Source organism: Lates calcarifer, unplaced genomic scaffold (genome assembly GCF_001640805.2).
Source record: "Lates calcarifer isolate ASB-BC8 unplaced genomic scaffold, TLL_Latcal_v3 _unitig_950_quiver_259, whole genome shotgun sequence".
NCBI lineage: Eukaryota > Metazoa > Chordata > Actinopteri > Centropomidae > Lates > Lates calcarifer.
The window spans coordinates 1,403,375-1,423,737 of NW_026118117.1; the positions used below are offsets into that span (position 1 = coordinate 1,403,375).

At 40.5% G+C, this 20,363-nt stretch overlaps 1 protein-coding gene across 4 annotated transcripts in view; it reads left to right on the forward strand.

Moving 5' to 3' along the window:
* The first annotated feature begins 6,770 nt into the window (after positions 1-6,770).
* Positions 6,771-20,363, forward strand: part of ano1a (anoctamin 1, calcium activated chloride channel a) — a 55,284-nt gene continuing 41,691 nt past the window's right edge. For 2 of the 4 annotated variants that reach the window (XM_018672048.2, XM_018672049.2), the window contains exons 1-2: positions 8,896-9,508; positions 15,061-15,212. In XM_018672048.2, coding sequence (XP_018527564.1) covers positions 9,439-9,508; positions 15,061-15,212 — 222 coding nt within the window. In that variant the 5' untranslated portion in view covers positions 8,896-9,438. Of the gene's footprint in view, positions 6,928-8,895; positions 9,509-15,060; positions 15,213-20,363 lie in introns of those variants that run through there. The other 2 variants (XM_018672051.1, XM_018672050.2) reach the window with 2 other exon arrangements.

Below are 20,363 nucleotides of genomic sequence, written 5' to 3' on the forward strand. Positions count from 1 at the left end.
GATCCATTTACCTACGCGATGCCCCTATCGGTGGGACAACACTATTTGTCAATACCTCCCAAAACGACCCATGTTACAGTCTAATCTGCTACCATTATGGTTAAAGTTCCCTGATCACATTCCATAGACAACACTTCACCCAGACATTATCGTCTTCTTAGATTCTACCATACAGGTGACCATGTGAGAACTGACAGTGCCCTGAGACAAACACCTGGAGGAGGCTCACAAGAGCAAGCTCGCCAAATACCAGGCACTGGTGAAGCAGTGCACCAGCTGAGGCTGATGGACTCTAACTGGGCTTGGAATCACTGGAGCAGCAATGAAGGGGGTCCATAGGTTTGCTGCTGCACTCCACTTTATTAATTAACCCTAAACCTAAACTCAGTTATAATTCATTTGAAAGTCTTGTTCTTAGTCTGTCCCACCCAAAGTGGAAAACATTAAAGCCAATTCTATTTGTTGTAGTGTACCGTCCTCCTGGTCCATACTCTGATTTCTTATCTGAATTTTCAGAGTTCCTGTCGAGTTTGGTTCTTAAAACAGATAAAGTTATTATTGTAGGCGACTTCAATATTCATGTTGATGTCAACAATGACAGCCTTAGCTCTGCTTTTTCCTCTTTACTAGACTGTATTGGCTTCTCTCAGTGTGTAAATAAACCCACTCACTGTTTCAGTCACACTCTCGACCTTGTTTTAGCTTATGGTATTGACATTGAACATGTAACAGTCTTCCCACAGAATCCCATTCTATCAGACCACTTCTTAATCACTTTCGACTTCATATTGCTGGATTATGTATTATCAGCAAAAAACATCCTGACTAGAAATATTTCCGATAATGCAGTAGTTAAATTCAAGGAAATGATTCCCACTAACTTAGGTCCAGTGCCTCATCTTAATTTTGCAGAAGCTACTCCCTCCCAGCTTGATCATCTTGTAGACAGTGTTGCAGACTCATTACGTACCACTTTAGATTCCATCGTCCCCCTAAAAATGAAAACAATAAAGAGAAAGAGGCAAGCTCCATGGTTCAACTCCCAAACCCGTACACTGAAACAAACAGCACGTAGGCTTGAAAGAGTGTGGCGTTCCACCAAACTGGAAGAATCCCACTTAGCTTGGCAGGATAGTGTCAAAAGATATAAAAAGGCCCTCTGTAATGCAAGAAGTGCCTATTACTCATCATTAATAGAGGATAATAAGAACAACCCCAGGTTTCTCTTCAGCACTGTAGCCAGGCTGACAGAGAGTCACAGCTCTATAGATCCACGCATCCCTATAACCCTCAGTAGCAATGATTTTATGAACTTTTTTAATGATAAAATCTCTACCATTAGAGGTAAAATTAATCACATCCTGCCTTCAATCAGTACAGATTTATGCCATAACACAGGATCCATAGAGTCAGCTGCAAAACCTAACCTTGACTCCTTTTCTACCATCGACCTAGCCCAGCTCACATCAATTATCTCAGCATCTAAACCTTCAACCTGTCTCTTAGACCCCATCCCAACTAGGCTGCTTAAGGAAGCTCTGCCCTTAATTTGCAGTCCTGTATTAGATATGTTAAATCTGTCCTTGTTAACAGGTTATGTTCCGCAGTCGTATAAAATCAAACCTCTTCTAAAAAAGCCCACTCTAGATCCAGATGTATTAACCAACTACAGACCTATATCTAACCTCCCCTTTCTTTCTAAGATCCTGGAGAAAGCAGTTGCAAAACAGTTGTGCGACTTTCTACAGGACAATAGTTTATTTGAGGTTTTTCAGTCAGGATTTAGGTTGTATCACAGCACAGAGACGGCACTTGTAAAAGTTACGAACGACCTTCTGATAGCATCAGACAACGGACTTGTTTCTGTACTTGTCTTGTTAGATCTCAGTGCTGCTTTTGATACAATTGACCATCACATCCTTTTACAGAGACTGGAGCACTTTATTGGCATTAAAGGAACGGCACTAAACTGGTTTAAGTCCTATCTATCTGATAGGCTTCAGTTTGTACATGTTAACAACTACTCCTCCATGTACACAAAAGTTAGACATGGAGTTCCACAAGGGTCAGTGCTTGGACCAATCCTCTTCACTCTGTATATGCTTCCCTTGGGCAATATTATCAGGAAACACTCCATAAATTTCCATTGTTATGCAGATGATACACAGCTTTATCTGTCAATGGAACCTAATGAAACCAATCATCTAGCCAAACTCCAAGCTTGTCTTAGGGACATTAAAATCTGGATGACAAGCAACTTCTTACTACTAAACTCAGATAAAACTGAAATCATTATAATTGGTCCTGAACACATCAGAAACAAACTTTCTAATGATGTAGCTCCACTAGACGGCATTGCCCTGGCTCCCAGCTCCACTGTAAAGAATCTGGGAGTCACCTTTGATCAGGATTTGTCCTTTAACTCACACATAAAACAAACTTCTAGGACTGCCTTTTTTCATCTGCATAACATCTCCAAAATTAGACATTTTCTGTCCCAAAAAGATGCAGAAAAACTAGTCCATGCATTTGTTACTTCTAGGCTGGACTACTGTAATTCATTATTATCAGGCTGCCCCAACAAGTCTCTAAAGACTCTGCAGCTGATTCAAAATGCTGCAGCACGACTACTGACAGGAACTAGGAAAAGAGATCACATTTCTCCTGTGTTAGCCTCTCTACATTGGCTCCCAGTCAAATCTAGAGTAGAATTCAAAATCCTCCTCCTCACATACAAAGCCCTTAATGGTCAGGCTCCATCTTACCATAAAGATCTCATAGTCCCCTACAATCCCACCAGGACTCTGCGCTCCCAAAATGCTGGTTTACTGGTGGTTCCCAGAGTTTCCAAGAGTAGAATGGGAGGCAGAGCCTTCAGTTATCAGGCTCCTCTACTGTGGAACCTTCTCCCAGTTTCGGTCCGGGAGGCAGACACCCTCTGTACCTTTAAGAGTAGGCTTAAAACTTTCCTCTTTGATAAAGCTTATAGTTAGGGTTGGCTCAGGCTTGAACCATCCCTTAGTTATGCTGCTATAGGCCTAGACTGCCGGGAGATCTCCCATGATGCACTGAGCTCCTCTCTCTCTCTCTCTCTCTCTCTCTCCACCTCTCTCCACCTCTCTCCACTCAATATGGATTCATATCCCATGTTACATGTTACTAACTCAGTATCTCCCCTTTCCTGTAGTATTGTGCTCTTCCGTCTCTCTCTCCTCTTCTGTCTCTTTCTGCAGGTATTTCTTCCTCTGGAGCTGTAGAGTCTGATCTGTGATGACAAGTCTCCTGCTGCTCCTACAACTCCACTCAACACCTGCTGCTAGAATTAGAAATGACTTATACTGCTATTAGTTGTATTGCCGTGTTAGCAGTTAATACTTTAATTATCACTACTATCACTACTACTGCTGTATTACTGGCCTCATCTTACATCTGATATGGAACCTATGTTCTTCTTTCGCTATTCTCTACCCCCTCTCCCCCCTCTCCCCCTCTCTCTCCTTCTTAACCCAACCGGTCGAGGCAGATGGCCGCCCACCCTGAGTCCGGTTCTGCTCGAGGTTTCTGCCTCTTAAAAGGAAGTTTTTCCTTGCCACTGTCGCCTAGTGCTTGCTCTTGGTGGGATTTGTTGGGTCTCTCTCTGTAAATACCTATTTTAAAGAGTATGGTCTAGACCTGCTCTATATGAAAAGTGCCTTGAGATGACTGTTGTTGTGATATGGCGCTATATAAATAAAATTGAATTGAATTGAATTGAATTGAATTGCTGCTGGGATGCAAGCTGGGACTTAATCAACCCCCAGTCTGATCACTTGGGCAAGTAAGGGTCTGATGTTGAAAGACCTGAGACCCCGATGACCTAAGGAACATCAGTGATGAAATCTGACAGATGTATCTTGCAACCTGAATAATGCAACTAAAGCTACTTGATAGGGAAGGTTTGTGGTTAAAACTAACCAAACGTGACTGTTGAGAGACTGGAGGACAACACTAAAGGTCCTCAGCTAGAATTAAAGTGAGAAATTTGACTTGGTGGAGGAGGGGGATATGTAGTCATATCTTGTCAAGTCACAATAATAAATAAAAGTGTACATAATAAAGTGCGTGCTGTTCAGCAAAAAGACCAGTATGTCTTCATGGAATTTGGAATTTATTTTATAGTGATGAAATTAAGCTGTAGTTTACTCTGCTGTTCCTATTTCCTTCCACCACAACTGGTTTGAACACTACAACTTTTGGTTCAGTTTCAGCACTAGCTCTGATGCATCAACATTAGTTAATATGTTAACAACTATGACTCATAGGGTGTAATATAATTCTATATCTGTAGTGACAATAGGACCAAAGACTTTCCTTGAAAATATGTGTGTGGGACGATGTACTGTATACACTCACATGTAAACCTGAGAGTCCTTATGTGGAGGGAGAGCTGTATAGAGCTCTAAGTGTGCTCTTGACCATAACATAGCCACCCTTTACAAAGATGTAGTTCTGTGATCTTTTCAGAGTTTATTTGAACTTTTTCTGTACTGTTTTTTGGCAACTTTGCTTCTTCCCTGTTCTGTTCTCTGCTCTTCTTTGCCATATTGTTTTTTTTTTTGAGCAAGTATTTTGAGCTGTGATGTTGAATGAAATAAACAACATTAACCAATATAATTTGTCTTTGAAAATGTTGAGCAGAGGGGAAAGAATGCTGTAGCCATTTCACCACAAAACACTGTCTCCCTCCTGATCTTCTGAGTCTTCTGCAATGTTTGGGTGTGGCATGTAAACCAACACCCAGGGCCATGAAAGTGTTGGTATTAGTGAGAAACACAATAGGTGAACTAAGCTCACGCAAATGCATACTTCCCTTCTTTTCATGCCCCAATCTGGTCCTTACCTGCAGCACCAGGAAGACTTGAATTTCAATCAGCAGTCTCCTACTAGTTTTAGTATTTTGCAAACAGCACCCATTGGTTTTGAGTTGCCACAGTATGTGAAAAAGCAAGCAGAGCAAACAAGTTACAAAACACACTGAAGCCATAGTAATCACTTTAATCACTCTCATAGTGTTGGTCAGGTTAGGGTTATTCTCTCTCTTTTTTAATAACATATGGATTGACCAAGACTGTATGGATGGTTGTGCATGTCTACATGAGTCTGCCCTGGATACAGGCAGGCAGCGAGACACGCCTAATAAAAATCCCACGGGGTTCAGTCCCTTGTAGCCAAGAAACACCCTTTCTTTTTTTTTTCATTTGACTTTAAGTTCATGTAAAATTCCACACTCTTTTGATATCTGCACCCCAGGCCCAGCTTTAAGTGAAGGTGCTCTTCATACAGGTCACTAAATACCAGTCTAGATGAAAACTTTCATTCATGTGGTGACACAGGAATTTAAGTGTGAATGTTTCAGATGCACGTGCTAAATAATCCAGAGACTTTTCTTCTTTTTGCACATTGGTGTATTACCACTGCTACTGCTGCTGTTAAAGTCATAAATGGACTGTGCTTATACTATGGTTTGCTATAACCACCACCAATGTACAAAGTGATTTAAAATGTGCCTCTCATTCATCCATTCACACACACACAATGGTGTGGCAGAGCTGCTGTTCACTGTCTTGCTCCAGGAAACTTTGACATGTGGACAAAAGGAGCCACAGATCAGTTCAAAAAGCCCCTGATCAGTGGCTGACCTGCTCCATATCCTCAGCCAAAATAATTGCACTTACTCCTGCTACTGCTACTACACTAATACTACTCTTTCTCCAGCTGCTACTACTACCACTACTAGCAGGATTGCACAATTGCAACTAGAACACGGTCACTTCTATCACTACTACAACCTATGCTACAAATTCAACTATGACAATTATTGCTGCTATTAGTACAGTCACTACTGGAAATCTACCACTAATAACAATACTATCCAGGTGTTTATACTTTTGCTGCCACTACTACTAGTAAGTGTTTGTCCAAAATTTGCCAAAAGTGTTCATTTAGTATCACTGCTGTAATCCCTATAAAGATGATGTCTGAAGGACATAGATCATTGTTTCCAGACCAAAATGACTTCACTTTTTCATTGTGCAAACCAGGGGAAGGAAAACACGGGTAGTCCAGCAGTGATCAAATATCACTCATTGTATCATAAGCGTACTTCCTTTCCCTGTTTCCATGTCCCCCCTTTTATCCTCAGATGACAGCGAGCAGAGGCATTTTGAATATGTAAATATGAATGTTGTTGAAACATTTGGTAGGAAAACACACTTGGAGTGAGCCTTATTGTTGTTTGATAGGTTCAGACAGATTCTACTCCATCATGTGTGTCTTATTTGCAGGCAAGAAAAGAAATCTCCCACATATAAACCTGTTCTTCAGAAAGTTTGCTTTGCAGTGAATTCTGTGACACTTTGAAAGAACTATCAGAGTGAGTTCAGAAGTGTGTGTTTGTGTTTCGGACATGGAAAACTACCTGGCAGCTGCCAATCCACTGCAAGTCCACACACGCTTGTATAGGAATGCCTGTCTCACCTGAGGAGACTCCCTGTCTGCCTAGCTGCCTTGCACTGTCTCAGTTCACTCTCAATGTAAAGTGAATATGTAACTGCAAATCCCAAATCACCTACCAAAATAAAAGGCAGGTGCTCAGGTACAGACTTTACAGGATGTAAACTGTAGGTTTATTTCAGAATGTGTTCTTTCTGGTCTCCTGGCCAATCAGCACTCCCATGTCTTTACATTGTGACGTTGCATAACCCCCCAATGACTTCATGCTGTCCCAGAGCTGCTGTGTGGGAGGAGAGACTTTACCTGAGAAGGCCAGAAACACTTCCTCCTCCGCCCGTCTGCACACAGGTGAGTGGGAAGTGTTACTTGGCCAATACTTGCACTTACTCATCTTTATCCTCTACCTTCTACTTCGCTTTTACCTCTGGAGAAAAGGTAACTGTTCCTTTCACATCTCCTGCCTTTATTTTCAGTCCGAAACCCGGACTTGTTTACTTCTTTTTCATTCATTTCATTTGTTCTGCGCTGAACGGCAGCTGTCTTTGGCTTTTTTGATTGTTTATTAGCTACATATGATCCTTCACGCCTCATTTTTTATATTTTTGCTGCTCTGCCCCAGAAACCGGACAGCGGGTTGGGCCAGACGTTAGGGAGTAGATATTTGGGATTCTCCATTACACGCTCACGTGAAGTCTCACTGACGTCTGGCCTGAGGCGCATTTTTTAAGACAGGAGGTTTCCTGCATATTCTATCACGCAGAGTGATATCTGTCCACTGGTCGATCAGTGACTCATATGTGGGAAATTATGTGGCATCTACAAGCTACCGGATTAAAATACCCCATGATTCATGTTACGGTGTCCGGAGGAGTGCTTGGTTTGTAGTATGAATGCAAGGCGCTCTCCACATCTTCCTCTGTAAGCTCCGGGTGTCACCCAGCAAGGAGCGCTGACAGCAGTCAGGCGGTGTGACAGAGCTGTGGAGAAAAGGGGAAAGGGGGTGGTTCAGCCTACTGAAGACACCTGTAGGTGATGTTCTTTTAGAACATGGAATAGAACGTGTATTTGGGGCGTGCTGAGACATATACTCTCAAAATAAAATTAATTAGCCTAGCTTTAATTATCTGAACATATAACGTAACATATATTGGTCATTTAGTGTTGCTAAAGTGTGAAGTCGTTAAGATGATTTTCGCGGGGTTTTCTGTGGGCCTGTCTCGCTTCTCTCTGTTTGCCGTGAAGTGGTCCGACTCTGCAAGAGAAAATCGCTCGTGCGCTCTGATCACCTCGCGCCTACTGTAAGACCCTAGCGCGAGTGGGCGGCACCAGCTGGCGCAGTGATGCTCGAGCTGGAGAACAAATGCTGCGTTCAAGTTCCATGGGAAATAATTTCTTACAAACCTCAAGCTTAACGCAACTAGCAATGTATACCCACGCATGCATGGAAAATGAGGAGCTAGTGTGGAGATTCAGCCTGGTACTCTCCCCCAGCTTGTGCCTCGCATTCAAGACAGAGCGGAGTAACTGATTTTCAGAAGAGCAAATGCCTGGCGATCTTTGGAAAACAGTCAGAGGGATGTTCACCAACATTTCCTGCTGTTCTGAATGTTTTTTCAGAATCATCAAAGACTCTTCTAAATGTTTAGATTAAAAAGTAATCCATCTCTTGCACCATAAAAACACGTTCACATAGCCAGAAATGACATGTTATATACATTATATGTTATTTTGTGTGAAAATATAAAATATTGGAAAAACACACTTACATCTCCTGGCAGATATAACTGGTAACATTGAAAAAAATGGTGTGTCATGTACAAATAAATGAGTAGATGATTTGTTTAGAATGGGAGAAGAGGTGCATTTTGGCATTTGGGGCAAAAATCTTTAATGTGCAGAGAATAGACCATTTCCCCCTAACATAGTTACATGAGTCTTTGAGGACTTCGGAGAAGTCAACCTCGTGGGCTTTTCAAACATTGCCAGATGTGTGTGTTTTTTTTTCTTGGTAAAACGAAATGTTTATCTGTGTGACAGCTTTCACACCTGTATTCCCTATCAATCAAAACCATTTACCAAAATAATAGTAGTCCTAGTCCATCTGAACTAAGGATAGGTTAAAGTCACTTTATAACAAACATTAATATTTGTAGGAAGCCACAGAACACAGAACTGTCTCCCCTTTAAAGGACACGTGTCACTGTCGTTAAGTCTGAATCACAAGCTGGGACCAAGCAAGTTACCGTCTTCCTCTCTGGACATTAGATATAAAATCTGATCAACAGCCAACTAAATATGATCTCTCTTGAAAATGCTAACTTTTCATTATCATGAAAGAATTTAGGATTCACTACAAAAACTCTTGAAATAAACAACTGTAAAATGCGGTGAGCATATCTGAAAACTAAGTTGTGGGTAGGTGAGCAGGAAGCCTGCATTCCCTGTTTTCATGTGGCATGTGAATACAACATCATTATAGACCGTTTTGACACGATTTTCGCTTAGCTTCCCCAGCGCGTTATCACGCTGCTGTGTGAGAGAGCATAATCCCATTTTGACAGAGCACGTCCTCACACGGAGGAGATGTGTTATAACGTAAAATAGTGTCGGGCTTAAAAATAATGTCATTAAGGCAGATTTATTTTGACCTGAAATAGCCTCTGGATTCATTTCATGGGGATATAAATACTCTATAGATACAGCCAATTCATTTCGACAAAGACTTTCTTTTGGACATATTCGACAAGAAACACTTTAACAGTAGTCTATCAGCTTTCCAAAAGAATGAATAAGTGTTAGCTCTCCTTCCAGTGTTTCCATGCAACAGCGCAGGCGGCCGTGAAGCCACTGAGCACACGGAGGGATAGATGCTGTTGCAAAGAGCGACGGCACTGTAGATGTAGTTGGGGGTCTGTGTAAGAACCCTGAGCGCCTTTTTTTAACCCAATGGAGCGACAAGATGATGGAGATGAACCGGTCGGGAGCTTGAACCACCACGACAGTGCAGAGGAGCCCGGTAAGAGCTCTTTATTTCTGCAGAGATTTCTTTTCAATTTTTGGAAGGAATGCAGGAATAACGCTGATGACGGTAATTTATGCGCGCGCACTGAGACGAAACGTGGCCAGAGAATGAACCATTGCATTTGTTCGCACTTCAGTTGGTTGATTAGGTGGACTGAGGCTGTTGATATAACGCACATAGGCGCGCTGATACAGAAGCGTAGTGTTAATTTACAGGGGGCCCCGATGCATGCACAGTGTAGACCATTTCCTTTACTGGTTTTACTTATTATAACCTGAAAAAGATTTTATAAAGCCTACATAAACAATATTTATTTCACTCATGGGAAATTTGTACAATTTGTATGAAAAGCCATTTAATGTGTGATGTGTAAACAATGCAGTGCCTGGTAATTCCAAAGTTGTTGTGTTCACATGTCATGTATTCTTAGCTGGCTTGCTAAGGTATGTTAGGTTCGCCTGCATTCAGGCGTCATCTAGTTTTGTTTTGATGGAGGGTGTGTGAGCTGCATAGGACTGGTGTGGTTGGGACCTCTGGAGAGCTATGTCATTTAGGCTAAGCTAAGGTATTTCTACATGTGTTAAATAAAGATGCAACATGTGGGTGTGGTGCATTCAGAGTTGTTTGCAGACACCTTTGAGTTGAGTAATGATAGTTAAGTAATGCATGATGTAATGCATTACTTTTGTTGATGAATAATTACTAAAATAATGTCATTACTTTTTAAATGAGTAATGCGTAATGAGTAACTGACTACCATTTTCAAGTAACTTGCCCAACATTGCTTGAGGGCAGCAGAAGATGATGTAAACACAATATTGACATATCTCTTAATGTTGACTGGTGAATTTGTTTTGTCCTCCTGGTTCATAGAACTGTGCAGCACTCTCTTCTTTCATATGAAAAAAGAGCCATCGTATTCTGTCACATATGATGTGACTATTTGTAGTTGATACAAACTGGAGTTGATGGTTGTGTAAATACATGGTCAGTTCACACCACTCTCAAGAGCCAACACTGTCACAGGTGCCATTACATCCTGTTAGATCTTTATCTCATCATAATTCATGTAAACCCACCCTCTGTAACAATGGGGCATGGCAGGTTCTGTTCTCATCATCTTGCTCATTAGAAACCACTTATTGTTCCGTGATCAGTTGAAAAATGTTACAATTCTTAACCTGTTACTACTTGTTACTTACAAACTGACTAGATAAGTGGGCATGTATAATAATAATAAAATAACAACCTTGTTCAATGTCAGATTCAAATTTCTGACAGGTGGACTAGTCTAATTTTAATTTACGCTGAAAACATGTCGTGTTGTTAAAGTAAATCCAAGATCCATGCTGGGTGCTGCCTGTCTAGGCTCTCTGCCAAGATATTTGGCAGATGGTATCAGGTCTTCAGCAGGGCTGTGTTGTTATGGAATACCTGTAACTACATATAACTAACCACAAAATGTTAAAGTATTATTAGTCATAAATGTAATTACAAAAATGTTAAACTGTAAATACTGTATAATTAGAAAAAAACATAAATCACAGATTTGAATGAGCCAGGGGGTTTACATGAGGTATGCAGTGCATAAGAGGGCTGACATACTGTACACAGTCAAACCTGTCATGCCAGACATGTAACATCAAGTTTGCTGCAGCTATTCTAATCTAAAACCCCATATCAGTTCCTTAAGGTTCATTGTGTACTTAGCCACCACCCATCAGTGTAACTTCATAGCTTTGAGCCCATGGACCCATAAATGTTTATGATTTGGTATCAAATTAACTGTTATGCTTTGGTATAATTGCTTTAAAGAAATTAAGATTTTCTTAGTGCTTCTTTAAAAAACAAAACAAAAAAACATTAGGGAATATTTCCATTAAACCCCAGTGCTCCCTGTCCTCTGCATCACCAGCACCTTTGGTGCAACAAATCATCATAACTAAAGTTTAGGTTTGTAAAACTATTTTGTGATCATAATCTAAGCCGTTTCAGTTGGGAAATGGGAATCGGAACAACTTGTATATTGTTAGGAAAACTGTGGTCCTAGTTAAGAGAAACTAATCCTAATTTGGTTTGAAATGGGATCCACATACACTTTGGTCAACCAACCGTCCATAACAACCTCCCTCTTAAGAGGTTTTGTAGCAGCATAACAGCATCATGCTACTTCTGTCGTTTTCTGAGAGAGGACAGCCATTACGTGCACCATCAACAAAGATTGCCTGTTATTTAACTGTTTGAAGAAACAACTTGTTCAGTCTCATTTAGGTTTTTCTCTCCATCCAATGTAAATGCCAAATCTACTGGCACCCACTGTAATATAGTATAGGGGCCAGTAAAGGCCATGACATTGTATATTCAGTTGTGGCCAGCTTTATCAAAGGCAAGGGACTCTACTTTGGTCTCGATGAAAGGACACTTTCAAAATCCACTCAGCAGTTTTATGATGTTTCTTAACTAAGGGATCTTGTCTAATAACTGAGAGAGTAATGTTGTTACCCTCAGATATCCCTCTGACATTTTGGCCTCCTTGTATTAACAAAGTGTTAAGTCTGACCTTCATACATCTCTGTGTTAGTATTTGCCAATTTTTACTTACTGATAGTAACAATAAAAATGCAGTTCAAATAAAATGCTGCTGCAGTGAATGGACATCATTTGTTAGGACTTCTGGTCATTGAAAATATATTGTATTTTCTTTGAATTACACCTCTTACTGTGAACATGTGAAGCTGCATAAACCCCCACAGCACTGGTGAGGTTATCACCTACAAAGTGCTGTTGGTGACAACACAATGTTCAACAGATAACCACTCTAACATTTTTAACCAGTGACATGAAGTCACCCAGTACTGTTTTAAAGGACCATACTGTGATACTGTGTGTTTTATCCCCTTAACTAAATGGCTCACACTTTATTGCCATACCGTATGGTTTCAGACAGACTTTCAACCTTGCAGACAGCCTCTGGTTTCAGTTCATTTTCAGACTATGAAAATCAACTTGCAGAGCTTTGAAACTTCAGATAGGTTGTCCACCATATTGACAAGTGCACCTTTCTTGTGACTTCATTTACAATTTCACAGCATCCATGTTGAGGTTTTGGAAGTTTAGTTGAAGCATCTCTTTGTAAACATCTAAGAAAAGTTATCAAATTAGTCACCATCACATTGTAACCTGCTGATGATACAAATTTGACAGAAGGAAAATGAAAATAAAGGGGACTCATTTTTCACTGTGACGGATTATCAGCAGTAACAGTAACATTCTCATCTCATGCTAGCAAATAAGGATATTTCCCAAAAACAATTCCTTTAAGATAGGAAGTTTTTCCTTGCCACTGTCGCCTAGTGCTTGCTCATGGTGGGATTTGTTGGGTCTCTCTCTGTAAATACCTATTTTAAAGAGTACGGTCTAGACCTGCTCTATATGAAAAGTGCCTTGAGATGACTGTTGTTGTGATATGGCGCTATATAAATAAAATTGAATTTAATTGAATTGAATTGAATATGTGTCAGCCATGTAGGAAAGCTGAGGACTGAGGAGACCATTTTTTTGGAACTGCACTCATGTTCTCTACTCTCCAAAAGGAAGACTGTAACACATGTGTCAGTGTATCAGATCAACATAGGTCAAGGTCAAAACAAAATACAACTTTAGAGGTGCTGCAAGGAGTATTTTTTCTTTTTGAACATAGCCAGGCTAGTTGTTTCCTTCTTCTCACAGTCTTTATGCTAAGCTAAGTTAACCATGTCTTGACTCCTATCAAGCTTCAGCCTATTACCTAACACACAGACATGAGAGTGCTATTGATCTTCTTGTCTCACTCTAGGGAAGAGAGTGAGTAAGCATTTTTATGGTGCACTAATCCTTTGAATAGCCCAGAATCACAGGCATACATTCATGATCAAATGGGAATGTGGTCAAGTTAATTAATTAATTCATCTTTAATCTAAGAACAATGATTTACCTCATAAACTCATCTGAAGTGCAAGATAGTATTGTCCTGCAGATGATGCAGATCTCAACATTTTGGTTGCACACAAAGTATTTGATCATTGAAAGCATTTAATTATAATAACCTCTGTAAACACTGAATACATCAGGTAATGCAGTCAGAGTTGTGTCCTGTTTCCTGTGTGTAATTAGTAATCATTCAGTGATACTGACTGCACTCAGTACAAACACTCAGGTGAGCCACATTAAACTATGTTCTTTGTTATGTTTCCTTCTGAGCTTTTATTAATTGACAATATCCATCAGAGTTGTTGAGAAGTAATGTTTCCTTTGGGATTCACTGTGATTATTAGACTGCAGTCTGCTGTTGGTGCAGGCAGAAATTAAGACTCAGTGTGTTTGTTTTCAGCTTATTGCTGTGTCTTGACTGATTAGTTTCCTCTCTGGTCAGCGCTTGATTACAAATGAGGAAGGTGCTCTTGCTGATTTGTCTGTGCTATGTATGCTCCCTGAAGACAACATAATAGTTACACCATAAATCTCCTCCTAGATTATTCTTAGCTGGTCTCATAAATATAATGACATCAAACACATGACAAGCTGGATCACAAAGAGAACTTTTAAATACATTTTCAGAGGAACATCTCACAATACAATACAACATGTGAATGAGCAGGGTATCTATCAGTATCCGTGGTGACAACTGTTTCCTGTTAATGGTGGTGAGTCGCAAGTGCATCCTGCAGTTTTTATGTTTATCCCTACCCTTCCTTGACACAGAGAACCATCCACAGCTGTGAGCATGGTTTCATATGAAATGATATTAGTGAAGGGTTCATTTGGGAATAGCGAAAGAAGAACATATCCTAACACAGTAGATGGACAAAAAACAAACTGCTAACAGCTAACGAACAAACCCAAATATTTGTTCAATATAAAACCTTACCATATCAACAACTAAATATCTTCACAAATAGTTATGGTATTGGTTATTTTTATAATTACCTTCTTTTACTGTGTCATACCCATATAGCTATGACCCTGGATTACTGAACAGGCTGACAGGGCACAAGGCCAGGGTCCTAAGGACTCCGGGAGTCTAGAGCCTCAGTTTGAAATTACTGTTAATATGGTTGTTGGAGAGTTACAGAGGTGTTTTTTTTTTTTTTTTGCTCTTCATCTGATCAGAGTCAACCACATCGGTCATCCGTGCTGGTGACAGCCATGGTGTGATGCATTACTTTGTCCGTCCATCTGTCCCAGTGTCGTGAATAAGACATCTCAGGAACACCTTGAGGGACTGAACTGATTAGAATTTGGTGGATAAAGGTCAAAGGTCACTGTCATTATGACCTCACAATATGTTTTTGGCCATAACTCAAGAATTCATATGCTAATGATGAATTTCACACAAATGTCAAACAAATGTCAGAGAAATTTCTCATTGACTATGACAAACATTTAAAAATGTAGAAAAAAACAACAGATTTTTGTGTAGAAAATGGTCTTTACATTATCATGGGCAGCGCTGCCTTGAAGAAAATAACACACAAGGGTCATGCCAAGTCTCTCTGTTCCTATCTCAGGTTCTCCACCGCTGCCTCGTAAGCTCTCAGGCAACCTGCAGCAGGAGGACCCCGCCATAATGAGGAGGAATGACAACTACCTGCCAGTCCCTGGCGAGGAGAAGAATTTGGATGCTGACTTCAATGCCAAGGCCAGGAGCAGCGAGTCCATAGTAAGACAATACGTTACGCTATATGTTAAGCGGGATTTATTCTCCTTCCAAACTGTGCGTTGGATATTCGGATAGTATTAGAAACCCCCTCCCCTTGCACTTTTCTGTCATCTGTGTGTGACCATTTCGGACAGTGCTGCTGGGTTATGGTGTGTGGTGTAGAGCCTAAGTTTTCAGTACATGCAGATGTTTAAAATACAACAGGAAGTTAGTTGCTTTGTTTGTTCCACTCACCGACACAGTCAGCAGTACTGGCCACCTGTGACACGTACTCAGTGCTTGTTTTCAGAATTTTGCATTGAATTTCATGTTCCTTTTCAGAGTCAGAACTCAACATTTTAGGACCATTTATTCTTATACCTCTTCAGGATGTTTGATGATTCACCTGAGTTTATGTTGTCTTCACAATTGGTCCATCCACCCTGGATGTAGGTAAAGAGGAAATCCCCTACTTGCAAAAACCGTAATTGATAACATATTCCTGTGTTCCTAAAGAGCAAGTACAACCACAAACTATGCTATGACCATTCCTTCCAGGATATTTGAATGTGTGTGGAGGTGCCTTGTGGCTATTATGTTAGATCCAGGGGTTGTGTGGAACAGGTGTGATCCTGAATGATTGTAACTGGCCAGTGAAGACATGGATATAAGCTTGTTGTCCGTTGCTTTGACAGTCATTTCTGTCCATTTTAGAGCGATTTTGTCTGGGTATCTGTGTTTTTGTACATGTATGATGGTGCTTGTCTGCCAGCTAACTCAGAGTGACAAGGTTAACTTAGCTTAGAACCAGAGTTGTCCCAACCATGGTTCAGAGCTGCAATTCTGAAAATAATATGGGTGTCTAATCTTTCATACATATATTACATGTACAGTATACATGTATGTTGCTTTTCTTGGTATTGCAAGTCCATGACTGACAACCAACGCAAGAGAAATGCATTTACACTGGAGAATAAAGATCTAAATGAAAAAGGACTAACAGTTTATTCAATCATTAGTGGCTCCTATAAGCGTCAATGTTCATTACATCTCACAATACAGAAGTGTAATGGAATAAAACTACACTGATTAACGTCATTAATTTCACAGCCTTTCCACCAGTTATCCTAAAAATGTTTTGTCCTGAGGCAATCTGAAAATTTGACTGTTCAGTCCGCTTTTTTTCATATCAGACAATCCATTAGCTTGAGTTTCAGTAATGATTTTGATGTTTTCACTGAAAACATTTTGTGAGTGAACTCAGAGTCCTCTCGACGGTTCATTAACTCTTTGACTTTTAGGCAGCAGCCCTATTGTTATGGATTTTCATGGTAACTTACCTGTTAGATTTTTAAGATATCTTGTGTAGCTGATATTTTGTCTTAAGTTTGATGCTAGAGGAGGGCTCATTTCCAACTTTTAGCCTTGTTTTACAGACAGCAAGACACTTAGCTGTTTGGGTTCATCATCGCTGGTCTTGTCAGTCTGGTTTACAATGGCAGCAGGAAGCTGTTCTCAGCTAAAAACTCTGGTAAACCACTGCACACTAACTGCCCAGACGGCCGACAGACAGCTAGCTCAAGAACTAGATATTTCCCTCAGGAGTTGATGGAGAACACAGAGGTAAAAGAGTGGGAATACTGGACTTAGATTTCATCAGGTGGACCCAAATTGGTCAAAATCAGTGAGTGATGATTTTTCATATCGGTTGCTATCAGTATATATTACAATATAAATCAAATCACTATTTCTGTCGAACTTAAAGCTTCCTTTTTACTCCTGAGTGAGATGTGAAGATAACATTAGGTCAATTTTTAGGGCTGCCCCCTAAATGTCATCTATTTGATGCATCAGTCAGAAGACCCTGATTCAACTCACACAATGTCAGTGGATGAGTTGTTTTTTTAGCCGTCTCAAAGTTCACACACAGAGCACTGCAGGAGCAACAGAGCGACAGGCTGTAAACTCTACAACATCTTGAAACCAAACAACAAAACTAACTGTGGAGTTAGATACTTGATGAAAACGGAGGACAGAGCGACAGCATGATGCAGGCAGTGTGAGTTGCTCTGATTCTCTCCGCTTCGGTGACTGGTGAGAGCTGTATGCTAGTCACTGGAATGGACACAGTAAAAGCTGAAACTAATGGTGATTTATGATGAGTTAAAAGCGGCTGAGATAACTGAGCTGTGAGCAAGATGCCAACCATGCAGTGTCTCTGCTATATACATTTTATTGCTGCTGCGGCAACATTCTAAAATACCCGATTGAGCCAAAAGGGAGAGATAGAAAGGAGAGACAAAGAGAGCAAATGGTAGAATGATCTAGCTGAAGTTAAGGCAGATTTGTATTTGTATTTTGTATTTTTCTATTGGCACAAATCCCACAGAGTTTTTATCAGCTGTGTCTGTCTCTACTGGCTCTCTGTACCTGTCAGTCCTCTGTCATTCGGGGCTGTGTTAGGTTGGGGCATCTTTTTCAGTAACGCTGTCGCTCAAGTTCTCTGTCGTCATTTTCTCTTTTATTACGATCCTACTCCTGACATACAGGTGTGCACGGCTGCAGTATCCAAAACATTAGCACATGTGTTTACTCCTGCGCTCTGTGCTGTGTGGATCAACCTAACCTGATGTGTTTCAAACTCTGTTCCAGCCACATGATTGGCTTGGCAATTGATTCTCATTATCATTGGCTCTTCGTCTGTGAAAACACAAGTGGAATGAGTTCTATCACTGTTGTTATCGACCATGTCTTATATGTCTGTCGAGGAAAAGTTATATTGTGATATATATTATTATTGTTTTATCGCCCAGCCCTAATTCACACCTACTGGCAATTTAGAGTCACCAATTAACCTGCATGTCTTTGGAATGTGGGAGGAAGCTGGAGTATCTGGAGAGGACCCACACAGGCACAGGGAGAACATGCACAAGTAGCCAAGGCCAGTTTCAGTACATATTAGCATAAATAATCATTATATGTGGAATCACACTTATCTCTTGTGGTATATATCAATGCAGGTATTTTTGGTTTCATTTCCCTGCTTTTGAGATATCCATTGAGATATTTACTCAGTTACTTTGGAGCTACTGTGTGCTGAAGAAATAGTGCCCATGAAAAGAGCTGACACTGAGGTCTGCAGATTATCCAGAGTATAGAATAGCGACAGAAGGATATAACAAGGATGTTGTTAGTAGGCAGACATGTGATCACCATAGATGAAATTACTTACACCTCCATAGTGTTGTGTACAGACATCCCAAAACCTGGAATCTCTGTATTTCTGAACCAAATCTCTAAAACCAAAACCCTCTGCATAGGTAGACACCACAAGAGGCAGGAAAGAAAATGCATTTTTTTCTAATTTGGGTGAAGAAGTACCACGGTGCTTTTTCTGGTTGGACATAGGAGAAATGTGCCAGGTTTGATATTGGCACTGTTGCCTTGCTTGTTGCAGAGGTCAGATGTCCATGGTAACATATAATGAGTTGAACCCTCAACATGTAAAATCTCACTGTTCCAGCTGCCACATGCAGCTCACTGTTGCTGTGAAAAACATTATTGACTGGGAAACTGCTGGGTTGTCTCAGCCCTCAGCTTATTATGGCTCAGATATGTGCGTGTGTGTATGCGTGTGTGTATATGTGTGGGTGGCTGTGTGCATGTGGAAGCCCAGAGGAGAGGAGAACCTCATTTCCCAGTGGCTTGGTGAGAAAGGAGTTCCTATTGGCGGATGATGCATACACCACCACATCCTCATGCGCCCTCTGAGAAGCAACCTCTGACCTTTCCAGCTATGACTACTTCCTGTTAGAGAAGGGTGAAGCTGAGTGTGTCTTTGTGTGTGTGTGTGTGTGTGTGTGTGTGTGTGTGTGTGTGTGGTGGGGATGGGGCTGGGGGCCATATACAGTGTGCACAGAAACACACACAGCTGCTGTACAGTGACTTGGTGGCTGTAAAGTGGAAAAGTGTTTCAATATTAGCTTTGTGATTCACTGCTGATCTATGACCATGAAGGTAATTCATGTCCATCAGCCTGAGCTGATGACTCTTTTATTGACAATGGAGTGTCTGATCTTCAACATGTATTGCCATGTAATTGCCTCTCTATCACCATGTAAACATCAGGTGTTGGATATCAGCTGTGTTTCATGCTGTCTCAAATTTTCACAGTGCTGTATGTTGTCTTCAGTCTCTCAGTGGTCACTTTATTAAATACAGCTGTGTAGAACTGGGGCTGAATTGAGCCATAGGGAACTGCAGAATCAGATGATAAATATCTGTCGATTCACCACAAGTGACTCTTTTCACATTACATGTCATCATTAGATCCATTCTTAATTTAAACATATTGATTAGAGCAGCTTAAGTTATCCATCACATACAGAGCACATGGCAGACAAACCACTGAGTTCTACTGTTACTCATGGGCTGCAATATTACCCTGCTCCCAGTCTGTCTATTTGTGGTAATTTTATTGAATGCTGTGCAAAAAATCAACAGAAATAATAAAGTTTAAAGTACCAAATTCTTCATTTGTCCATTTGGTTTATGAACAAATACTCAGCAGTGGTTTGTTTTTAGTGGTAATTAGCATATCAGGAAATGCTAGCATGCTAAGACAGTGAATTTGATGACACTACCTACAAAACACCAGCAGGTTAAGACTGTTGTGGTGAGATGTTGACACGATTACCTCTAAAATTTTTATTTTTCCTTCACCATAACTTTTAAAAATCTGAAAAACAAACTTTGGACATGAGCTTGTATCATCTTTCAGTTTTGTTTACAGGGAAAACCTCATAAAGCTGCTGGCATGGCTACAAACTTAGTCTTGTTTAATTTTGTATAGATGCAAAATTCTCCAATAGAGTATATTACAGCACATATTTTATTTTTATATGTATGAATGTGTACGTCAGCCACAGTTGTTTATGTGTTTGATTTCCACGTCAATATTCTATTTTTCCCTGCTGTATCCATCTCCTTTTTGGTGCCGTAATTACATAATTTCCCAAAGGCATCACAGATCTTCTCGCAGTGCAATCAGTTATGTGCTGGAGTTTGTACAGAGATAAACAACATTTTGTTCCATACAACATCTTGCTGGGGGTCAATGGAAGCAGCTGAGGATCTGTGTTTGCTTGACCGCTGTGTGCCTCAGTGTTTTGT